This window comes from Vidua macroura, chromosome 24, assembly GCF_024509145.1.
Source record: "Vidua macroura isolate BioBank_ID:100142 chromosome 24, ASM2450914v1, whole genome shotgun sequence".
Lineage (NCBI taxonomy): Eukaryota > Metazoa > Chordata > Aves > Passeriformes > Viduidae > Vidua > Vidua macroura.
In genome coordinates, this window is record NC_071594.1 from 3,764,223 (window position 1) to 3,786,994 (window position 22,772).

At 53.8% G+C, this 22,772-nt stretch overlaps 2 protein-coding genes across 2 annotated transcripts in view; one reads left to right on the top strand and one right to left on the bottom strand.

Moving 5' to 3' along the window:
* The window catches only part of SYT6 (synaptotagmin 6), a 37,535-nt gene extending 31,337 nt beyond the window's left edge, over nucleotides 1-6,198 (top strand). The window contains exon 7 of the mRNA XM_053998217.1: nucleotides 4,655-6,198. Within this exon, the coding sequence (XP_053854192.1) occupies nucleotides 4,655-4,726 (72 nt within the window). The 3' untranslated portion in view covers nucleotides 4,727-6,198. The remainder of the gene's footprint in view (nucleotides 1-4,654) is intronic.
* Nucleotides 6,199-17,587: 11,389 nt separating this feature from the next.
* On the bottom strand, nucleotides 17,588-20,907 carry OLFML3 (olfactomedin like 3). The gene is made up of 3 exons (XM_053998225.1): nucleotides 20,764-20,907; nucleotides 19,013-19,298; nucleotides 17,588-18,580 (listed from the first exon to the last, which is right to left on the bottom strand). Exons 1-3 carry the CDS (start codon nucleotides 20,869-20,871, stop codon nucleotides 17,793-17,795), a joined length of 1,182 nt encoding a protein of 393 aa, XP_053854200.1. The 5' UTR covers nucleotides 20,872-20,907; the 3' UTR covers nucleotides 17,588-17,792.
* Nucleotides 20,908-22,772: the final 1,865 nt, after the last annotated feature.

Genomic DNA, 22,772 nt, shown 5'->3' on the forward strand with positions numbered 1-22,772 from the left:
GATACGATAATAAAGGCAATAAAGCCTCCCACTGTATCTGGGGCTGAGGAGGTATTTTCCCTCAAAGCCACAGAATAAGTACTTAACAAAAAGCATCTCATTTTCCCCTTGAAGCTGAGTGCTGAGCTGCGCTGGAAGGCAGACACTGGGCTTGCTGAGACTCCACAGTAGTGTGAATTACTGCATAAACCCTGTCTTTCTTTGAAATCTGCTCTTTCCTCCAACAAGAAGGGGTGGGGAGACCCTAGCACAGGGTGCCCAGAGAAGCTGTGGCTGCCCCATCCCTGGGAGTGCCCAAGGCCAGGCTGGACAGGGCTTGGGACAGCCTGGGATAGTGGAAGGTGTCCCTGCCCATGGCAGGGGTTTGGAACTGGATGATCTTTAAGTTCCTTCCCAAACCAAACCATTGTATGATTAAGAAGTCAGTTTGTGCTCAGTGCCCTCTGTCCCAGCCCAGGTCGGTTACACACAAAGGAAAACGTGGCAGCTGATATTTTAGCTTAAGACATGGATATATCAGACAATGGACACCTGAAAATTCACCCTCCCTCGTTTGAGGTGATCTGTGAGCTCACCTTGAATCAGCACAGGGATCAGCTGTGCAGGGCTGGGGTGAGTGAGAGCAGAATTAAACACTTTGTGTGCAGTGCTAGCTCTGCCTTTGGGTGCTGAGCAGCACCAGGACTTCATTCCCCCTCCCTTGCTGGCCCTGGGCAGGAGCCACGTCTGGGCAGGCTCCGTGTGTCACCTCCCACTGCCACGGGGAGCTGGGGACCAGCAGCCACAAGGTTTCAGCAGAAGTGGAATTGATCTCTCATTTGATCTCTTGGCGTCTGTAGCACCTCACAGTGTGACACCAGCTGCCATGGCTGATCCAAGGGCAGGAGTTCCTTCTCCAGGCTGCAATTTTTATGGCTTTTCTGCACTATTTTTCAGATGCAGGTGGGATTTTGAAAGAGAAATTCCTGTAACGTTTTTGAAAATCAGTAAGAAAAAAGTTAAAAAAGGCATTATTGTTATGATGAAACACAGAGAAACCAAGGAAGACATGGAAAATGACTCACCTTCTAAAATATACTTTGAAAGCCATGGCTGAGCCCCCAAGACTCTGGAAAAAAACTGAGTGAATCATTTCACCCCTCAATGCACAGGTCAGGAGCTCTGCTTAAAAGGAAAGAAAAAACCCTCTGATCATCTGTTCTGATATTTCTGCCACAAACTGGTGCACAGAGCCAGCAAGCAAATGGTCCCTGTGTTTATTTGCCCTTTTAGGTTTTAGCACTGCTGTCTGCAAATCCCCAGTGCAGCCTAAAAGAAAAACCAAACAGAAAAGGCACAGGCTCCTTGAGAAAAATTAATGGGAAATGGTGTTTGTTGGTTTCAGGGCATTGTATCATCTTTTCCATTTGTGTTTGGGTATCTTTGAAAAGAAATTTGGGGTTTTGGTCCTGTAATCCCAGCTCTGGGTCTCTGTGCAGCTGCTCCATCCTTCCAGGCTCTGTGGGCTGCTGGCTGTCTGTCCATCTGTCCTGAGGATGCTAGGGGAGAACTGCTGGCCCTTCATGCCTTCCTCACCTTGGTGGGGGTGAACTCGGGCTGTGCTGGCATCCTGAGCTATCATTTCCATCTTCCTCTTTGTCTTCTTCCTCTTCATCCTCATCTCCGAGCGCGTTTGTGCCGGGCAGCAGCAAATGGAGCATTTGCTTCCCGGTTGATCCTCGTGACGGTCTCTGTGTGCTCTGACCATCAGTAACAGCCTCTGGCTCCATCCAAATCTTCCTGATTGAGTGCTTGACCTCAAACCAAGGCGAGGGAGCCGGCATTGAATTGTGTCTTTGATGTCTAAATGGAGGGATGGTAACTGGAGCGGTGTGTATGAGGACACGGAGCTGCCCCAGGCACTGCCATCTCCCCTCGCTGTGGTTGGGGTCCCACCCTCCTCCTCACCCCTCAGGGGGGAGAAAAGTGTGGGAATATGGAATTTCTTTGCTGACCAACACCCTGCCTGGTGCGCCTTGGAAAAGCTTTGGCCGGGAGAAGGAGGTCCCACCGTATTTTGACTACAGATCAGAGTCACAATTTTTGGTGAATTCACCAGGAGAATGTCACCAGAGCTGTGCTGCTTCAAGAGCATGGCCCAGCCCTGACCCCCTTACCCTGCCACAGCAGGGATGGTTGGATGGATGATGGATGGATGGATGGATGGATGGATGGATGGATGGATGGATGGTTGTGTCCGTGGTGTTGGACCAACAGCCTCCTCCAGTGTTGGGCCATGATTCTTTGTCCGCCATGAGGACCTGGACAGCTCCAGCCTGTCCCAGCAGCCACAGTGCTGGGCTAACATGGCCCAGCCCCTCATTTCAGTGCCAACAACAACTTGGCCCTTCCTCCACGAGCTGCTGCCACTCCCTCTTTGCTTTCGCTGCTGGAAAAGGCTCCAGTGAAAAGGGAAACACTTCGGATGCACATCATGTCTTTGGTTGCTCCATATTTTTCAACAGTGAATAACAAACCATAATGACTGCACTTCTCTAATGACCATCATCATTAAAGAGGGAACATGGAGAACATGTGCAAATGAATCATTAATTACGGGCTTTTAAGCGCTATCCTCCTCACACAGATGTTCAGAAGGCGAGTTTCTGAGCAGAAAGGGAGAATCCCTCTTTGTGGGGTTATTCTGACAATAAATTCTTCCCCTCAGCACAAGCTGTTCCCAGTGTTCAGCCCCGAGGCCCCGCTGGCAGCTGCTCCCTCCCCGGGTCCTTCAGCCACCCCACCCATGTTCCTCCTGCATTCCTCCACCCATCAGCCAGGTTCAGGGGGGTTTGCACAAAGGGAAACAGAAAATTACAGCTCATTCTTCCAGGATTTGAAGGGAACTTCTGAAAATGGGGATTTTCCCTGTGATCTGTGAAAGACAAACCCTGGAATCACGGAGTCGAGTCATCAGCACGATGCAAAACGGGTCTTTGATGCTGCCAAGTGCCTCTGACGTTCCACATTTATTTGTTTAAAACATTGCTCCAGATTAAAGCTGGTAACTCTACTGAGAGCCAAGTCATGCCCATAACGAAGAATAATCATTTGTCTTTAAAGATAAGCCCTTCCAGACTTCTGGGCCTGTTTGATTTTGATTGAACTGGTCCCGGTTTCTGACTGTTGGCTACACAATTCATGGTTCACCTTTTCTAATTAAATGAAGGAAAAGTATCTCCAGATTCCTCGCTGGTTGTTTGGACCTGTCCTTGGAGGTGTTTTCATCACATTTTTGGAGCAGCAACGCTGTCATTGTCATGCAGGCAGCACGAGGCAAAGAGCATGGGGAAGGCTCTGCCAAAAGCCCATTTCTGTTGTAATTTCTGCAATCTGTTCACTGGCAATTCTCATGGGGAGGTTTTACCCGTATTATCAATGCCTCAGGGATTTTAGACAATTTTTTTTTGACATGAGAAACATAGAGGAAAGTGTTTCCTTACCTTAAGGCAGCTGTTAGGCAGGACGAGCTTCTCATCTTCTTCATTCATGAATTTCTGCTCAGCCCTGATGAAACAGAGGCAGTTCAAAGCAAACCTGTGCAGTGAGTTACTTTACACTAACTGGTCTCTTTGGGGAAGGAAATTGGCCAAATTTTTGACCACTCCAAACCCATGGAGCATCTGCAAGGACCTGCTTGCCCTGCTAAGCCTCCCTGTGAGCACCAGGCACCAGGCTGCTGCTCTCTTGTTTTCATTTAAGATAGTTTTGCCAAGGCAAGGGTGAGGTCTGGTTCCCCAAGTGAGTTTTTACCCAGAGAAATGAAGTTCATACATGCTTAACCATTAATATCAGGCAGCAAAGAGTTTCTGCTGATGTGGGAGGGGAGGGAATTGATCCAGGCAGTGGAAATCCTGCCTCCCGTTGTCTCTGGGAGATGTCTATCATTTGTCACTGGAATTTAATATAGCAAGATGGTGAGATGGGCAAGTGCTCAAAAGCTTCAGGAATAATGGGTTTGAATTATGATAATAGCCCCCAAGGCAGATGACAAATAATTTATGATCCCCTAAATATGGCAAAAAAAAAAATGTTTGCTCCATCCACCGAGTCTCTGATCTGATTTTCCCTTTGAGAAATGTCTCTGTTGCTCTGGACAGAGCTGCTGTGGAGTAAAATTACCAGACTGGAAAGACTCAAGTACTTCTGAGCTTAGACAGTATTTTTAAACCAAAAAGACAATGGCAATAAAGCAGGGAAGAGCTGAGAGCACTTTGTCTTCACAGCACACAAAGACACTGTTTATTTTCTTTTTTTTTTTTTTTTGTGAGGAATCCTCAGAATTGGGAATTGATTTACAAAGCAATAAAGTAAATTGTTCAGCAATTCCTCCTGAGTGGTTAAACACGGCCGTTGCATAAATTGGAACTTGTAGAGCAGATGAGAGCACAGCAGGGCAGGAGCTGGGCAGGGCTGGGATGGGATGGGATAATGGGATAATGGGATGGGATGGGATGGGATGGGATAATGGGATAATGGGATGGGATGGGATGGGATGGGATGGGATGGGATGGGATTACTGAGGAAGAGGAGATGGACAACACGATGCAGGATGGAGAATAATCCCAGACAGTCTCTCCTGTTTGATTCACTTGATTTCTCCTCTCTCCCCCAGTGGCACGGCCGGGCAGCGAGCTTTGACAGCCAGGGCTCCTGTCCCTCCCCCAAACCACCCCCCACACCATGATCCGGAGCAGGGACAGCAAAATGGGACTAAACCAAGTAATTTTTGCACTTGGCCTTCAGTCTCAGTGGTTGCTGAGGGGCGGTGGCAGCAGCGGGACTTTCCGGTCTAGTTGTTCCTGCGTAAGTAAAGGTAGAAACCCGTTTTGTGGTCAAATATGTTTTTGTCTAATATGTCTCCCAAGGTGATGTTATTTTTGTGGCTTTTGCTGTACGGATCTGTTTCCAGAGGGAGAAGGTGGACTGAGACATGTGCTGGGAGTTTGGTCTGTAAAATAATGTGTAAAATAGTTTTTAGTGTGTGCGAAGGCTGGAAAGGGGCGAGGAGGTGTCTGCAGAGAGCAGAGGTGGCCGGGACAGGGGACAGTGGCCACTGGAAAGCCGTGGCAGAAGATGGAAGAGACTCTTCCAAGCCACCACCAGCTCCGTCCTCGTGGTCAGCCCCAGCCCTGCAGAGTGTCCCCGGGTTTCCTGTTCATGTAGAGGTGTCCATGAGCTCTTAGAAGTTTGTGCAGTGTGTACCCCATAACTCTTTTTGTCATATATAAAAACAATGCTGTTGATTCCTCAGGAGGGGAACCCTGAGGTTTTTTTCCCCTGTATCTGAAATCTCCCCAGAGCTATTTGCATGAACAGTTCCTTCAGCCCCCTTTGTAGCTGCTGCTCATCCCCCAGGACATCCCCACGTTATCTGGAGTGGAGGGAACGGCGTGGCCACAGGTGGGATTCAGAAAAAAGGGGAAAATGTTACAGCAATGGGTGACAGCCCTGCATGACCACTGGGTCTCTATTTCTTATCTCATCCAAGTAATAAAAGGGTGACCCAAGGGGCAAAGGGAAATACAGAAACATGACTGATGCTAAAAAAAGCTTCCAAACTTTTTTCTAAAGACTGTCAGCACTTTCTTAAAGAATAAAGTTTCTCAGCCCAAGCCCTGAAGGAAGGTCAGGTTCTGGGAAAAAAAAACCCGAAGATTTGCTGGTTCCTTGGCTGCAGAGGCCAAGAATGAAGTTAGAATATCCCAAGCACTGGCTTTACAGCTAAATCAGCTGATCTTTATCAGCCAGCTGTGGATTTTGGACACTTTCTCATCCTGGATTTTTCTCTGAGTTAAGAAGTGTGTTAGTGCTGTTTATTCCTCCCTAATTAAATTAGGCAAAAGCAAATATTTTGGTTTGGAGGTAGAATTTGCGAGCGAGGCAGCCGGCTCTCCTCCCCTCAGGTTAGCAGGACTGTGTTCATCAGCCACAATCCTCAGATCAACTTCAGTTTCCATTTTCCCAAATGTCACCACGTCACCCCTGGCTGCACATCAGGGCTGGCACAGAGGGGTGTTTGCATTGCTCCTGGGTGAGATGAATCCTTTGTTCAGTGAAGGGTAAATACGTCATTCCTCATCACACCTTGTGTCTTAATTCTCTTTATGTGCCACATGCTATAGGAGCAGAAACTCAATAAAATTATTTGATTTGTAAGTGCTGCCCTGTCTGGTGGAATATTTCCTCCGGTGGGAGCAGGAATTGTGCTTTGTGTGGTTTTGGATGGGCACAGTGATCACAGTGGGTGCCATAAAATGTGATAATGGCAGAGCCTGGCACGGCGTGGGGCTGGGCAGGGGCACACGGTGTCATTTGGAGCTCTGCAGCTCCTGCCTGGGCTGGGACAGCCACACCATCCCAGGGACAGCCCCTGAGCACCAGCTGCAGCAGCAAAAAGTGTATTCCAAGCACACTGCCACAGAAAAGTGGTAAAACTGCATTGCTTTCCCAGCACAGAGTGTTCTGAGAGCTGCTGCTGGGGAACAAGGGGAGGACAACCTTTGTGAGACCATCATCCTTTCTGGGAATGTCCCATGTTTAATTAAGGGGATGAGTTTCTGGCCATTAAAACTGATTGACTGGGTGGGTCAAACACTGGCCACGAGCCCCTGGACCTTTGCCTGAGCTGGAGGAGCCTCAGGGGAGCAGGGCAATGAGCTGGCAGTGCCTCTGGCAGGTTGGCAAACCAAAGGACAAGACGTCCCCAGAAGAAGCCACAGCAGCCCCAGCTGCTGGCACTTGACAATCATTAATTGCAGCAACCCACTCAAATCCTTTTCTTCTCTAATCCAGGCTTTTTGGGTTTTGGCGTTCTCTGTATAATCTCCATCTTTTATCCATTCTCCTTGTTATCGAGGATTTAGTCAAAACATACGTGGGGTTTGACACAAAGCTGCTATTTTTAATCCTTGCTTCACACAGATAATCAATTTCCTCTCAATACTGGCTGTCACTTGCATTGCTGGATCTCATGTTAGTGAATAACACCCACGCCTGGTTGGCTCAAACCCCCCCCTCCTTTAATTTATATTTTAAATGCTGAGATTTTGCCACATCCCCCAGCCAGGGGATAATCAGCCCATTGTGTGTTTGTCACTCGGGGGGATTGGTCACACTCATGGGGACGAGCTCCACACACCAGGGCAAACACTTCCCTCTCATCCAGGGGGGAATTAGAACCCTGGGAAGGAGCTGAGCCCAGCACAAGTGCCACGCCAAGATTTGTTGAGTTGTTTTCTTGCTCCTCACTTGCTGCTCTTGACCCTGTAATAGCAACTCATGGAGACATTTCAATTATTTCCAAGCAAAATAAGGAGGGTCACCCCAGGGCCATGTCCCACAGGAGCCTTGGCCATGCTGGGGCTCCTTTGAAAGCCATTGCAAAGGGGAGGATGCTGCTGCAAGCAGCCACAAATGAATACTCTGTTTTATTGAGTAGTGCAAGCAAAACAAACACATGGAGCATTCCCAGACCTTCCTTTCATTTTTTTCCCCCTCCTTTCTGTTCAGTTTTAGTCTCCCAGTCTCCATTTTCAGCAGCGACTGGCGGGCTGCAGGGAGGGAGGGGACACTGCAGGGAGGGTGGCCGTGGTTGGTTTGATGTGGGGACTCGGGGCCAAGGGAAATCCCACGGGTCCAGCTCATGGAAGGGCTCAGAGGGCTGGGAACTGTCCCAGCCTTGCTTCTTCCCACCAAGCTGACAACAAAATAAATTGTATCTGAGAAAAAGAGATGGAAAATATCCAGTGGGAAGTGAGCTCCAGATATGGAATTCCAGACTGGTTTGGGTTGGAAGGGACATTAAAACCCATCTCATTCCACCCCCTGCCATGGCAGGGACACCTTCCTCTATCCCAGGGTGCCCCAAGCCCCATTGAGCCTGGCCTTGGGCACTGCCAGGGATCCAGGGGCAGCCACAGCTGTGCCAGGGCCTCCCCACCCTCCCAGGGAGGATTTCCTTCCCAATATCCAGCCAGGGTGATATTCTCCACTACTGGCTTCCCAATGATCACATTATTGTGTGATGGGGTTTTCTTCATACATCAGCAACACATTTGTTTGGCAAAGTGAAGAATCTTGTCATAACAATTTATATTTAGTCTCCAAATGTGGCCTTTAATTGCTAATTACAGAATGCTACTCACAGGTTGGCAAATCACACACACTAAAAAGAAAAAAAACAGTGAGGAAGAAAAGAACTGGGGGTTTATAAGGGTTTAAGAAATAAACAAACGTGGTCTTTAATTATCTTAGGGGGGAAAATAGCAGCTAAGAAATAAATGTAACTTCAATATTGATGTTGAAGGGGGGTGTGTCACAGCTACCACAGCAAGGCTGTCCCCAGGGCTGGGAATCACCAATTCTACAGGAAGTTTTTGGGAACAAGAGTGGCCAAGCCCACCTGGATGCCAGGAGCTGCAGGCAGGGACTGACAGATGGGGGTTCTGGGACTCAGGATTGCAAACCCAGCTCTGTGCAGCGTGGTGGGATGCTGGAAGCAGCAGAGAGGCAGTGCAGGGACACAGTGGGGACAGACACGGGTTTGTGGGCACAGGGCAACTCCAGCTGCCCCGCCCCCTCCCTGAGCCCAGCTCTCTGGCAGGAGCAGCTTGGTGTGCTTTGATTTCGATTTTGTTTTATTTCTTCACAAACATTTTATTTGCGCATAATTCTTGATTAGCCTGCAAAGAGCATTCAATCAATGGGCTCAGTCCCAAACACATCCCAGTCCTCCTTCAGTCTTTAGTTCAAGCAGTGTCAGTCCAGATAATTTTATCTTTGCTTGCAAGATAATAAATTAGACAGAAAAATATATATAGCTCATGGGAGAAAATTACAGCCCTGATCCTCGAGATCCTGATCTCAGTCCTCTGTTTGTTCTTCACTTTTACTACTTCTGTTATTTGCTCTCCTAATTGTGTCTCTAATTAGGCAACCCCAGACTTCTCAATCTCATTTTGCCAGAGGTTTTCTCCCCCAGGGCCCTCATTGTTCTTCCTGCCATTAAGATTATCCATCAGTCCAGCTGTGCACTTATTCAAATGCCAGGTCAGGAGCTCTTCTCTGCTTCCAGTGCCTCACGCAAGGATGTTCTCCCTGGGACTGCAAACCCTTCTGCCATTTCCAGGGACTCTCAGCTCCTGCATGAACCAGCCCAGAGGGCACAGGGGGTGGGATTCTCCTCCCAGCACTGGATATCCCAGGAGAGCTGGGCTGTCTCTGCACGGTGCAGGAGATGCCAGCCGGATTAGGACAAGGGGCAATGGTTTTAAACTAAAGGAGGGTGGATTTAGTTTAGATAGCAGGAAGGAAGTCCTGGCTGGGAGGGTGGCAGGCCCTGGCACAGGGTGCCCAGAGCAGCTGTGGCTGCCCCTGGATCCCTGGCAGTGCCCAAGGCCAGGCTGGATGGGGCTGGGAGCAGCCTGGGGCAGTGGGAGGTGTCAGGGTTGAAACTGGATGAGCTTTAAGGTCCCTTCCCATCCAAATCATCCTGTGAGTCCGTGATCCTTTTGGTGATGCAGTTTGCTCCTTTGCTGGGCTGAGCATCACTCCAAAATCCGCTTTGACAAGAAGCCAGAGCTGCAGGTGAGCCTGTGAGAAGTGGAATTTGTCTCCTCTTTGCAGATGCACAGGCTTGGATATTCTGGATTTCTGTCCAAGAGCCAGAGGCATCCCAGGAGCCCTGCCTGGCTCCCAAACCCTGCAGCCAGCCTTCAGCAGCAGTGCTACTTAAATGTACAAGAAATGTATTTTTTTTTTCCTGGACTTTTCCCAAAGATAATTTGTAATTATATTTTACAGCTTTATATATATATATATTTAAGACAGTGCATTAGTCATGCAAATATAATTATATATTTTACGTTCCTGTGTAATTTTTAATTAAAAACACGGTATTTAAAGCACGTACATCTCAAAAATCCAGTATATGCTTCTATTAAAAATGCAGTTGCTTAAAGCTAATGAAGTACCTGGATGGGCCAGGACAAACGCAGAGCCTGCTCCGTTGCCGTGGGAACGGCCGGCCTCCAAGCCGAGAGCAGCCGCGTCCGAAATACCGGGGAAATGTGATTAGGGGACGAACCAGCCCGAATCCCAGCGGCGTTCTCCCGGCTGCGGTGCCAGATGTGGCACATCTGTGCCAGATCCCATCTCCCGGGGCTGGAGGAGCTGTCGGGAGCGGTCGAGTGGCGATGCCAAGGCTGGAGCCCCACGGGAATGCCATGTGGGCCAGCCTGGCAGGAATTTGGGCAGCACCGGGCATCGGCAGGGAAACACCCCAGAGCCGGGCGGAGGATGGGAGCGCGACCCAGCCATCCAATTCACACATGCAAATACTTTTCTGGCTCGTTAATTGCTTCCAAAGTGGAAGATTTCTCCTAATCTCCCATTAGCAGCTGCACATCCCTCTCCATTTCAGATTGCCGCGCTTGAGGGTTTGTGCCTGTCGGCAGGGACCGAGTGGAGGAGCGGTAATTTTTTAATTAAGTCGCTTTGCCGGAGCTCCTCTCGATGTCTGAGAGAAACGAGGGAGGATTTTGCTGCTGATTTCCTGGAGACCCCCCTGCCCACCCCTCCGGGGATGCCCCACCAGGTGTCCCTGTCCCTGTTCTGCTCTGCACCAGCCCAGGGGGGACCCCGGTGGAACCCCCCTGAGCACCTCTGCTCCAAAGGCAGCTGCACCGGGAGCAGCTCCCGCCTCCCGGAGATGATTTCATGGGGTTTTTCTGGGACCTGAATGTTGCAGGAAGCAGGAGCACCTTCCTGCCTGTTGCCTGACCTCGGCTTTGCCTCTTGACCTCTAATTCTGGTCCTCGGGAGCTGCTGCCTCCGCAGGGATGCTCCACCTGCTCCTGGAGCGCTGAGGGAATTCTCCCCTCCTTCCCCAGGATCCCGCACGGATGTGGGGGATTCTCCTCCTCGGGCTGAGGTGCCTCGGGCTGCTCAGGTGCCACCCCGGGAGTGCAGACCCAGCTGTGTGGGGTTCTCCAGACTAAAGGGGCGGTGCTGCCGTGGATCAGGACCTTCCCAAGCTCATCCCTCCGGGCCAATGCCGCTCCTGAGGGCCGTGCTGCCCTGGGGTGCTCTTGCATGCAAACAAAAGTTCCTGGCAGCAGGAATGGAGCTGATGAAGCAATTAAAATAATTATTTCCTAAGCCTGCGTGTCCCTGCAAGCCTCTGGAAGTGGCTCTTGCAGTGAAGAGGAGAATGGAGGAGCGGGCTCAGAGCTGCCTGGTTTGCCAGCAGGCAGCTGAGCATCCCAGGGGATGATGACACTACAGCCCCAGCTGTGCAAAATTCCATGGCATTTATTGATACTGATGTCTCTTGATTAAATTATGCTTCTTTCTTCATTTATTCTCTAACAAGCTGAACATTTCAATTTCCCAGGCAAGCCCGGGTCAGCAATGGGAGGAGGTGGCAGCTGACACTGATATTGGAGGGGGCTCAGTTGGAGAGGAATACTTCTCATTTAAACCTCTGATTTCCTGAAAACCTGCACTCAGGGGAGAATTGACAATTCAGAGCTGAAGCTGAGAGCTGCAATCTCCTGCGGGAGCTGCTCACAAAGCCGAGTGTGGCTCCGTGGCCTGTGTGGTGCCAAGAATCCCCCAGGTTGCAAAGCTTGGAGCAAGTTTAGCTTAAAAGGGAATCATAGAATCATGGAATGGTTTGGGTTGGAAGGGACTATAAAGATTATCCAGTTCCAGCCCCCCTGCCATGGGCAGGGAATCAGACCTTTCATTTTTCCTCCCCTGAGCAAATCCATGGAAGTGCTAATCTTTGCACCATTTTCATTTACAAGGGTTAGGAGGTAATTTAGGAGAAATCCATTTAGCTGAGCAATTAGCGAGTCAATAACACACTTCTGCATTTTATTAGAAAGAGAAAAATTGATAATTTCTGTTTGTTTTGACCCTACCTCTGCAGCAATGGCAGCAATTTTCCCATATAATCCCAGTTACCATGGTTATATCTCCCTCCAGGACCTTGGCCACCCGCAGCAGGAGCACACAGGAGCATGGGCAGAGCCAAGGCTGCTGTGCTGGGGGGAAACTGCTCCAGCCCCGCCAAATTCTGCATCCTTGTGCCACTCCAGCCTCCCCTGCCCTGCCTGCACCACTCACCCTTCCCCAGCCAGCAGATGGAAAATCAAGAAGGCTGGGAAACCCAAATTTGCTGCTGCCTGCCAGCTGGGGATGAGGGATTCAGGGGCAAAGAGACAAAAAATCTCTCCCTGATATTTTTTGGAGCTGGCTGATGATCCCTGAGCTGCAACACTGGGAAAGTGACCCCAACCCTCCTTTCCCAGGGAGAGTCACTTCACCCCTCAGCACTTTTGCCTCAGGAAGAGGGATTAAAGCAGAAAATTCAGATCCATTCCAAAAAGGCACTGGGGAGCTGATTTTGAGAGGCAAGAAATTAAAGAACTGCTTAGCTGAATAGCTGAGCTGGTATTTTTCTGTCCTCAGGAAACAACTTTGATATAACAGTATTAGTAATAATAACACCCCAAAGAAAATCCTGGTGAAATCATGTAGACTGCAGAGTGTGTGAAATCCCTGGGATGGGGCGAGCACGGCGTGGGCCTTCCTCGTGTCAGCAAAATCCTTCCTGGAGGGGATGGAGACACATTACCAGCAATGGGAGCAGCTCAGGGAAAATAATCCATCTTGATCAAAGAACCAAAATAGCAGAAAAAATCTGTTAGCAAATGAAACTGTCCAGAAAATCTTGAAATTTGGTGCGTCACAAGCCAGCGCTCCTCTGACAGGGCTGTGAGCTCCCAGTTTGAAGGCTTTATTTTTATTGAAGGAAGGAGTAGACAACAGTGGGAAGGGTGAGAGGAGCCTGGGCATCCCCAGGCTGGCTGGGACAGTGGGGATCCAGATCTGCAGGGCCCCTGTCATTCTGCAAAATTCATCTTTTAAAGAGATATTTCAGTTTGTGTTGCTCCCTTTGGGAAGGTGCAGCACATCTCTGCAAGAGGGGAGTGCAGGGGGTGTGAGTGCTCTGGAGGGTTTGGGGGGCTGGGGAGGGAGCAGGGGAGCTGATGATGACACTACACCCCAGCTGTGCAAAATTCCATGGCATTTATTGGTACTGATGTCTCTTGATTCAATTATATTTCTTTCTTCGTTTATTCTCTAACAAGCTGAACATTTCAATGTCCCAGGCAAGCCCGGGTCAGCAATGGGAGGAGGTGGCAGCTGACACTGATATTGATATTGAAAGGCTCAATCCTGCCACGGAGGATTTGGCAGGAGCTGGGTTTGGTGTCTGAGGAGGAGAAGTGGGGCAGGGGGAGGTGGGGACAGCCTGGACCCGGCTGGGGCACAATGTGCCCGTCCCCAGATCTCAGCAGAGCACCAGGATCTCCACCAGGCTGTGGGTGAGGGGCCCCCAGGGCTCTGCCCCCGGCAGAGCTCCAGGTGAGGGGCACACGTGGCAGGAAACCTCCCCTGGCACCCCACAGTGCTGTCCCTGCACCCCCAGCCCCGGGGCCCTTCTGTCCCCAAAGGCACACAGTGCCCTGCAGGTGCCTGGGCAGTGCCAAAATGAGCAATAACAGAGCTGGGCTGGAGCACACACCCCAAACCCCCGTGACCCACCACAGATCCCACTGCCAGAGGGATGATGCCCGTGGCAGGGAGCGTTTGGGGTGAATCTGGTTTTGCTTGCTCTGCACTGCCGTTAGGAGATGCCGAGGACTGGCAGGGAGCTGCTGCCTCTCCCTGTCCCTCCTGGCGTGTCCAGGCTCACCCCAAGCCCTGGAGACCTCCCAGCCCTGCTGGGAACCCCTGGGGAGGGATTTGGGATTTGCTGCCTCCCTTTGCTGCCTCCCGACTCGTGTGTGATGAGTTACACCTCAGCCAGATGTTCCGTGGGCAGGAGAACCTATTTGGAGTTAAAAGCCAGTGATTAGAGTTGCCAACCAGCCATTAAGAAAGTATTAAATGGAGAATTATCCCCCTCTTCCTGTTTCAATACAATGGGAGCTTCATAATGCACTTGTTTAAGTTGCCTGGTTTTAATTTTAGTTCCCCCGTTTCCAACAGGACACGCAGAGCCATTTCACTTTATCAATAGCTCCTGTGAGCTGGAAAAGAGTCAGGGAGGGGAATAAAGTCAATATCCTTGAGAGTGAGACAAAAGAGAAAAAATTAGCCCGAAGATCTCCGTTTCTCTTTCCCACTGATAACACAACTTCTCAATTTACTTGACCAAATTGCCTTGCAAAAGAGGAGTATTTTTCAAGAGGAGCAGAGATGAAAGGGATTATTACTTATAGAGGCTCTTCTCTAAAGAGATAAAGTATTTGGCAATTAAAGCACAGGGAGCTGCAGACTCCGGGGAAGGCTGGAGCAGCCCCATTAGCATCTTTTCCACCGACCCCTCCTTTTGGAAAGGATGATCCCAGTGCCCCTGCCCGGGCTGGGTGTGGGGCCAGCTCCTGCTGCAGCCCTGGCAGGGGGGACAGGAGCAATCCTGGCCCCGGAGCTGCCCCCACTGGGGGCTGAACAGGACCACGGGCAGGGGAATGAAGGAATGAAGGTTTTCCACAACCTTCTGTGGGGAAGAGGCTGCCCATGCCAGCCCCAGGTAACCTGCACAGGACCAGGCAGTCTCTGCCACTGGTGACCCTGAGTCAAGGCTGAGTTTGCCCGAAAATCTGTCAGTGCAGCAGGAATGGTTGGGAGGGCAGAGGCAGGGCAGGGCAGCTGGGAGAAGCCACAAAAATCCACTTCCACACAGGACAGAGGGAGCTGAGGCAGCCCTGCCAGGGTCCCTGCATCCCACCAGGGTCCCTGGAACCTGCTGGAGGTCCCTGCATCCTTCTGGGGTCCCTGCATCCCACCAGGGATTCCTGGGTCCCATGGAGGTGCTGCTGCTCCCACTGGGGCTCCTGTGTGGGCCTGGGCAGTGCCAGGGTGGCTGGCGGGGACAATCAACACCCCTGAGGGCACCAAGGGCTCTGACAACAACTCCCCCAGCTGTGGCACAGCCTTTGCTTTCTCCCAATGGGGCCAATAAATACTTAAAGAAGTAAAAAAAGGAATCGATGACCCCGGCAGGAGATGAGGAGTTCTGGCACCTGCAGGGCTCCGTGGGCCTGGGGATGTCCCTCCCATGGCAAGCAGGAACCTGCAGCCCTGCTGCTCCTCTCCTCCACCCGCCTCCCCAGCAGAGGCACGCACACAGGTCTCTCCGGGGTCCCTCACACTCCTCCGTGGCACTGGAGGATGGCAGGGACCCAGCTCTGGCAGGATGACAAGGGTGACCCCATCCTGGAGACATCCTGGGGACAATCTCTGCTCTCTGTGAGCAGGGACAGCACCCAGGGAAGGCTGGAGCTGGGCCAGGGCAGGTTTAGGTTGGATTTTGGGAATGGTTCTTCCCCCAGAGGGTGCTGGCACTGCCCAGGCTCCCCAGGGAATGGGCACAGCCCCGAGGCTGCCAGAGCTCCAGGAGTGTTGGGACAGCGCTCCAGGGATGCACAGGGTGGGATTTGGGGTGTCTGGCAGGGCAGGGGGTGGACTCCATCCTTGTGGGTCCCTTCCAGCTCAGGATATCCCTGATCCCACGAGCTGGGAGCACTCAGAGCTTGGAGGGCCCTGGTCCCCACCCCGTGTCACAGTGTGCCTCCAGCTCAGAGCTGAGCCACCCCTGCTGATCAAACACGTGGGGTTTGTCTCTTGTTTGTCAGCAGATGGAGATCAGGCTGTTCTGCTCGATGGGAGTTATTCCAAGGATTAATTAGTTGATGTTTCCTGAAGTACTTTGAAGATGTGGAGTGTGAGATAAGTGCTGTGCTCTAGGAGCCCATCGGGTGCTGCAGCCCTTTTGTTCATTTTCCTCCTCGTCCCCAGAGTGTTTGTACAGAACAAATCCCAGGAGCACAGGGGCCCTGACTGACCTGGTTTAGTGAGTGGCACCTCTGCCCATGTGCTCAGCACAGGGAGGAGGCTGCAGAGGTCCCAGAGGAGCCACGGAGCTGCTGCAGGGCTGGAGCCCCTCTGGAGCCAGGCTGGGAGAGCTGGGGGTGCTCCCCTGGAGCAGAGAAGGCTCCAGGTGTCGCAGGGAAGTGCAGGTCTGATTGTGCAGGGCGTGTTCCAGGCTACGAGATGGTTTCTGGTGCACAATCATTACTGCCCCATCAAATTTAATTCAAGCTGGAGAAATCAACGGTGTAATTATTTACTACTGTGAGATTTCTGAAAATTATATTTCTGTTACTGCCCTTATTGATCTTGAAAAGGGCCATAAATTAACTTGACAGTTCACAGAGTCCTTCACACTTGGATAATTTCTCTGCTTGACTTGCACTGTGTGTTGAACTTTCAGCACCAGCCAATTACAGTCATTCAAAGTGTGTATTTGAAGATTTTTCTTATGCAACAAATTTGATTGTAATACCAAAGAACCCGAGGCAAATACCAAGTGCCCTCCATGTCACAGAACAGTCTGGCTTGAGCTGGGCACAGAGGGATGCTGGACAGGCTTTAGGGTGGCAGGGGGGTGGCATGGCCACACCACAGCCCTGGGAGAGCAGGTGAGCCCCCTCAGGTGCTTGGCAATGGTGCTCGCCACGGGGCTGGCACCTCCCGGGCTGTGCAGGCAGCTCCTGGCCTCTCATCCCAAAGGCAGCCTGGCATTGGTACCAGCAGGGTGCAACCCTCACCCAGCCAGCCTGGCCCATGGATTCACTGCTTGTCCTCAGAACTGACCTCTGATGGGAAAAAAGGATGTTCATGGCACTGAAACGCCTCCTAATCCATCCTCTGTGCTCTCAGGATGTTGTGATGGGAACAAACCACAGCAATCCTGGGTTTCTAGGGACAGAAATGGGGCAAATCCTGCACCCTGCAGGGGCGTGGGGTGAGGGGGAGCACGGGGGACAGTCTCTGCTGGGGCAGGAAGGACACAGCAGGGGACAACTGGGGCTGTCCCCAGCCCCTGAGGGGCTCCCAGCACCTGCCCTGTCCTGCCCCATCCCCTCTGGGGCTGCTCTGTGCAGGAACTCAGTGCCAGAGGAAGAGAGAAGGGAAAGGGATGGGGCAAGCCAGGGCCTTACATAAGGTGGAGATTCTGTGGCTGCAGGGGAAGTGGCCTGTGCTTCATTAGGAACAAATTCAGAAAATCAGCAACATCTGGGGCCTGCTGGCTGGAGCACCGCCCCAGCAGGGGAGGGAAATCTCCTGCTGTCCTCCCAGATTAAAGGATTTTGCCGTTTGCTCACAGTTTTGTACATGTAAAACGAGCTCGCCCTGACCAGCAGCCTGCCCAAAGCCTCGTGTTCCATCTCTGCCCTGAGCCCTTCCAAAACCCTCACTAAAAGCCCCCAACATAAACCCCTGCCCTAAGCCCCAGCCCCCCTGCCCAGGCACCCACCCAAGGTCTGTCTGTGCTCGCTGCTCTGAGCCCTGCAGGGATACCCCACCCTCGGGAAGTGTTTTTTGGGGTGTCTCAGGGGCAAGGTGGAGCTCAGGGCTCTGACAGCCCTGCCCAGCGCCCCACGCTCCCCCAGGCAGGCGGCTGCACTTCGCTGCGTAGTATTTATTCATTAGATCAGAAAAGAAAACCTCATTAAATTAGTCCAGGGCTCTGCTGGGTGCTCCCAGGCGGGGACACAGGTGCCGGGGGGTGGCTGGGGTGGGGATCCAGCATTTCCTCATTTCACAGTGATGGGAGAAGGGGCAGAGACGCCGTCCTGCGGGCCGGGCCGGGCTGGGCAGGGCAGCGCCCCTCAGACCTCCAACTTCTTCTTCATCTCCATGCGGTAAATGATCTGGTAGCCATCATCCCAGGCGTAGATCTGCCTCTCGCGGGGGCTGTACTTGAGGCTGGCGTGGGAGCCGTAGCGCTTGGGGAAATAGACCAGGGAGGCGTCCTCGGGGGCCAGGGTGCCGCTGACGTCGAAGACGCACTGCACGCGGGCGCGGCTGGGCAGGCGCGTGTTGTACACCACGTGCAGCGCCCCGCACACCACGAAGGCGCCCTCGGCGTTCTCCCGCGGGCACGGCGTGTCCCACATCTGCTCGATGTCCAGCGAGGCGGGGTCCAGCTTGGCCAGGCACATGTTCTTCTCGTCCTCCTTGGTGGCGTAGATGGCCCAGAGCCCCTCCTCGTCCGCCGACACCTCGATGTAGGTGGAGGGGGAGAGCCCGAAGACGGGGATCTGCTCCTCGGCCGGGAACACCGAGCTGTCCACCACCGTCTTGTTGGCCAGGTTGAACTTGATCACCTGGAAGGACAGGCCCTGCTGGCGGATGTAGTAGAGGTGCCCGTCATAGACGAGGTGCCCGGTGCCCACCCAGGGGTAGGGCAGCTTGATGCGGGCGGCCTTGCGGGTGGCAGAGAAGAGGGTGAACTCCCGCATGCGGGGGAAGACGTAGACAGTGTCGTTGGCGGTGCCGTCGAACACGTAGATCTTCTCCGAGCTCCCCGCGGCGTCCTTGGTCCAGAGCCCCGAGGCGCTGCCGAAACGCTTCAGGATCTTCATGGCCCTGACACTGGCGATGGTGTCGCTGCAATCTGCGAGAGAGGGGCGGCTGTGAGAGCCTGGGAACAGCCCGGCCCTGCAGCGGGGCTGCTGCTGCCCCGTGCTGGGTTCTCACCCTGTCCCACCCCGGTCCTCAGGCAACTGCCTTGGAAATTCACTGAAGGGGTCTAAGTGCATCCCTGGTGGCATTGAGAAGTCCCCTAGTGCTCCCATGCCACGGGCAGGGGAGCCACCCTCACCCCAGCCCTGCCCCAGAGGCTTTGGGGACGCACAGGGCTCCAGCTGGGGCTTGGATGCAGCTCCCGGGCCAGGGGGGATGCAGGAGCTCGTGCCACTGAGATGCCCTGCTGGGACACAATGCCCCAGCCCATGGCTGGGGGACACCTGGACTGAGGTGGGCTGGGAACGGTCGGGGTAACCCTCAGACAGGACCATCCCCCCGGGGAGCCACGGCAGCGCCTCACCTGTGAGCTTGGTGTACTTCTCGTTCTTCCTCTGCTTGGCTGTGGCCACCTGCTTGTCCATCAGTGTCTCATCCACCTCCACGCAGGGCGGGGCGGGGTTCTGTGTCTCCAGGTAGTCCACCTCCCGCTCCAGCCGGTCCACGCGCACGGCCACGTTCTCGGCCTCCGCCCGCATCGCCTCCCGCTCCTTCTCGGCCGCCTCCAGCATCCCCAGCACCTGGTTCTTGAAGTCCCGCAGCTCCGTGGAGTAGCGGCTGCTCTGGTCGTGCCACTGTGAGATCCTCTCCTGGAGTGGCCAAGGGGACACTGAGGTCTCCAAACCTCACAGCCCACCAGTGGCAGCCGTCCCAGCCTGCCCAGGCTGGGGGAGCCCCCAGAGCCACACGGGGCTCGTGGCTCTGGGTCCCATCCCACCCTGTTCCTGTTCCTGTAGTGCTCCCAAACGCACGATGCTCCCGTGCTGCTCCCACAATGTTCCCAGACCCGTGATCCCCATTCCTACAATGCTCCCATGATGTTCCCAGACCCACAATGCCCCCATTCCCATGCTGCCCCAGACCTGCAAGGCCCTGCTCTCCTGTGACACCCCCAGGATGCCCCCATGATGTTCCTGAACTCACAGTGCACCCCAGTCTCCCACACTGCTCCCAGGTCCTTGATGCCCTCGTTGCTGTGATGACCCTGTGAAGCTCCCGGACCCCCAGTGCCCCTGCTTTCCCATGATGTTCCCATTTCTGTGATGTCCCCATGCTTCTCCCAGACCCACAATGCCCCTGCTTTCCCATGATGTTCCCATTCCTGTGATGTCCCTGTGGTTCTGATGTTGCCATTCCTGTGATGCCCCCATGGTTCTCAGACCTGCAATGTCCCTGCTTTCCCATGATGTTGCCATTCCTGTGATGCCCCCATGGTTCTCAGACCTGCAATGCCCCTTCTCCTGTGATGTTCCCATTCCTGTGATGCCCCCATGCTTCTCCCAGACCCGCAATGCCCCTGCTTTCCCAAGATGTTCCCATTCCTGTGATGTCCCCATGGTTCTCTGAGACCCACAGTGCCCCTGCTTTCCCAAGATGTTCCCAGACCCGTGATGTTCCCATTCCTGTGATGTCCCCATGGTTCTGATGTTCCCATTCCTGTGATGTCCCTGTGGTTCTGATGTTGCCATTCCTGTGATGCCCCCATGGTTCTCAGACCTGCAATGCCCCTTCTCTTGTGATGTTCCCATTCCTGTGATGCCCCCATGGTTCTCTGAGACCCACAGTGCCCCTGCTTTCCCAAGATGTTCCCAGACCCGTGATGTTCCCATTCCTGTGATGCCCCCATGGCTCTCAGAGCTACAATGCCCCTTCTCCTGTGATGTTCCCATTCCTGTGATGTCCCCATGGTTCTGATGTTGCCATTCCTGTGATGTCCCCATGGTTCTGATGTTGCCATTCCTGTGATGCCCCCATGGTTCTGATGTTGCCATTCCTGTGATGCCCCCATGGTTCTCAGACCTGCAATGCCCCTTCTCCTGTGATGTCCCCCAGTGCTCCCACACCCATCTTGCCCCGGTGTATCCTCCTGCTGGGCCGTGCAGGACCCCGGCAGGGGCTGCCAGGGCACCCCACACCCTGCTCCATCCCCATCCCAGCTCCTCCTCGCCCAGCCCCGCTCCCAGCCCCGCCGCCCGCCATGGAGAAGGGTTGGGAGCCCCGTCACGGGGCGATTCGGGGTGCGGGGCGGGTGTGGGGCCCCGCTCGGGGCTGTACCTCCAGGAGGGTGATGCGGCGCTCCACGTACTCCATGAACTGCTGCTGCTGGGCGCGCAGGGCCGGGGCGAGCAGCGGCAGCAGCAGCAGGCAGCGCCAGGGCCCCATGGCCGGCAGCAGAGCAGCCTCCAGCTCAGTGCTCAGGAATGCTCCGGCCTCCCCAGCCCTTATTGCATCCAGATGTGCACAGGGAGGGAGGGGAGGCTGCTCCTTCCCCGCAGACCAGCCCCGGGCGCTTTAACCCCTTCGTGCCCCACCCAGCGCGCTGCCCCCGAGCCGTGGGGATGGGGCAGGAGACTGGGGACGGGCTGCTGGCAGGAGTTTGGGGTGCAGGGAGTGCCGCAGGAGCCCCGAGCGAGAGGACACGTCGTCATGAGCTGTAGTGTGGGGACAGCGAGGGGACAGCCCTGGCTCCTTGTCCGCAGAGGTGCCCAAAGCCAGCGGCCAACCTGAGCCTTGGCCATGTCCAGGTCTGGGGACAGGGATGTCCCTGGGGACAGGGATGGTGCCAGCACAGCGGGTTTGTCCCATGGGACAGGGACAGTGCCAGCCCAGCAGGTTTGTCCCCTGGGCAGGGACGGTGCCAGCCCAGCAGGTTTGTCCCCTGGGACAGGGACGGTGCCAGCCCAGCGGGTTTGTCCCCTGGGCAGGGACGGTGCCAGCACAGGGCAGCCAGCAGGAGGGACAGGGATGCTGCCCCGGGGCCGTGTTTCAGGTATAAAGGAGGGTATTTACGGCCTGGGCCAGATGTCGCCGGGCAGGCACTCCACGGTGTCCGGCAGCCCCGGGCTCCCCCCGAGCAGGTGAACGTCACCCTGGATCCCACCGGGAAGCTGCTGGAGCTGCAGGAGGGCCTGGAGTGGGTCATGGCAGGAGGGGGCCCGCAGTCACCTGCGGCAGGAGAACACCTCCTCAGGTGAGGAGCCCCTTCTCTGGCCCCTTCCTGGGCTCAGGAGCGTGGCTGGGATGGCCCAGCCAGGAAAGGCACCAGGCAGGGCTGGGTCTGTGACAGCAGTGACCCCCAGGCTCGGGGGGTGGCATCCCCCAGCCCAGCCCCAGAACTGGGATCCAGGCAGGTGTCCCTGGTCCCACGGGGTGGCCAGAGGCTGCCCCACAGCCCGGGGGGCCAGGGGGTCCCCCCATCCTGGTGCTCCAGCCTTCACTGCAGTGAGTGCTGTGCCCCTCCAGGGCTGGGAGGGGAGGCACTGCAGGCTCCACCAAAACTCTGGAGCTGTGGAAACCTTCCCAGGATTTCATCAGGAGCTGAAATCTCCGTCAGGAACACGGAGAGCAGCCAGGGTGGGGACAACTATCACTCACAGGCTCTGGGAGAGCCTCCTGGTCCTCCTGCCCCAAGCTCCTTATTTGTGTTGCTTTGTTCTTATTTTGTGCTGAGGCTGGCAGTGAGCACTGACCAACAATTATTCTTAGCATTTGCCCCCCAAAAATTGGGATGTGGAAGATGACACCAGCTGGGATATTTGGCATGGCCAGGAACCTGTTTGAACCCAGGGATGAGGTGAGGCAGCCTTTACAATACACTTCTTGTGAGCTGCCCTTACCCAGACAAACAGAAATCAGGAGCTGGATGAACAGAAACCAGGAGCTGGATGAACAGAAACCAGGAGCTGGATGAACAGAAATCAGCTTTAACACTTTTTGCCACCACCATTTGCAGCAGGGTGCAAATGTACCCAAGCCTCAGCTGGACCGTGGCAGCAGAATCACCTTCAGAGCCAACTCTGGACTCATCTCAGCTTTTCAGGACTTCACTCCCTTTTGCCTCAGCTTACCACAGTTAAGACAGTGATTTCAAAAAGCTAAATTTAATATCTTTCTTTAATCTCTTTTTAGTTTTCCTAATATGAAACATGAAACAACTTATTAGTAAAAGAGCAAATCAAGCTTGTAGGTTAGAGCAAAACACACTCCCTGCTCTGGCATCCAGCACAGCAGAAGCAGCCTCCCATGCACTGGTGATTATTTTTCGGCTCTAGGCATGCAAAAAA

Bases quoted from the DNA above. Each gene is read 5' to 3' on its own strand.
- OLFML3 (XM_053998225.1), bottom strand. From the start codon at position 20,871: ATGGGGCCCTGGCGCTGCCTGCTGCTGCTGCCGCTGCTCGCCCCGGCC. The intron at 19,299-20,763 runs GTACAGCCCCGA...TGGCCACTCCAG, and splicing joins GCCGCATCACCCTCCTGGAG to GAGAGGATCTCACAGTGGCA. The intron at 18,581-19,012 runs GTGAGGCGCTGC...CCTCTCTCGCAG, and splicing joins GAAGTACACCAAGCTCACAG to ATTGCAGCGACACCATCGCC.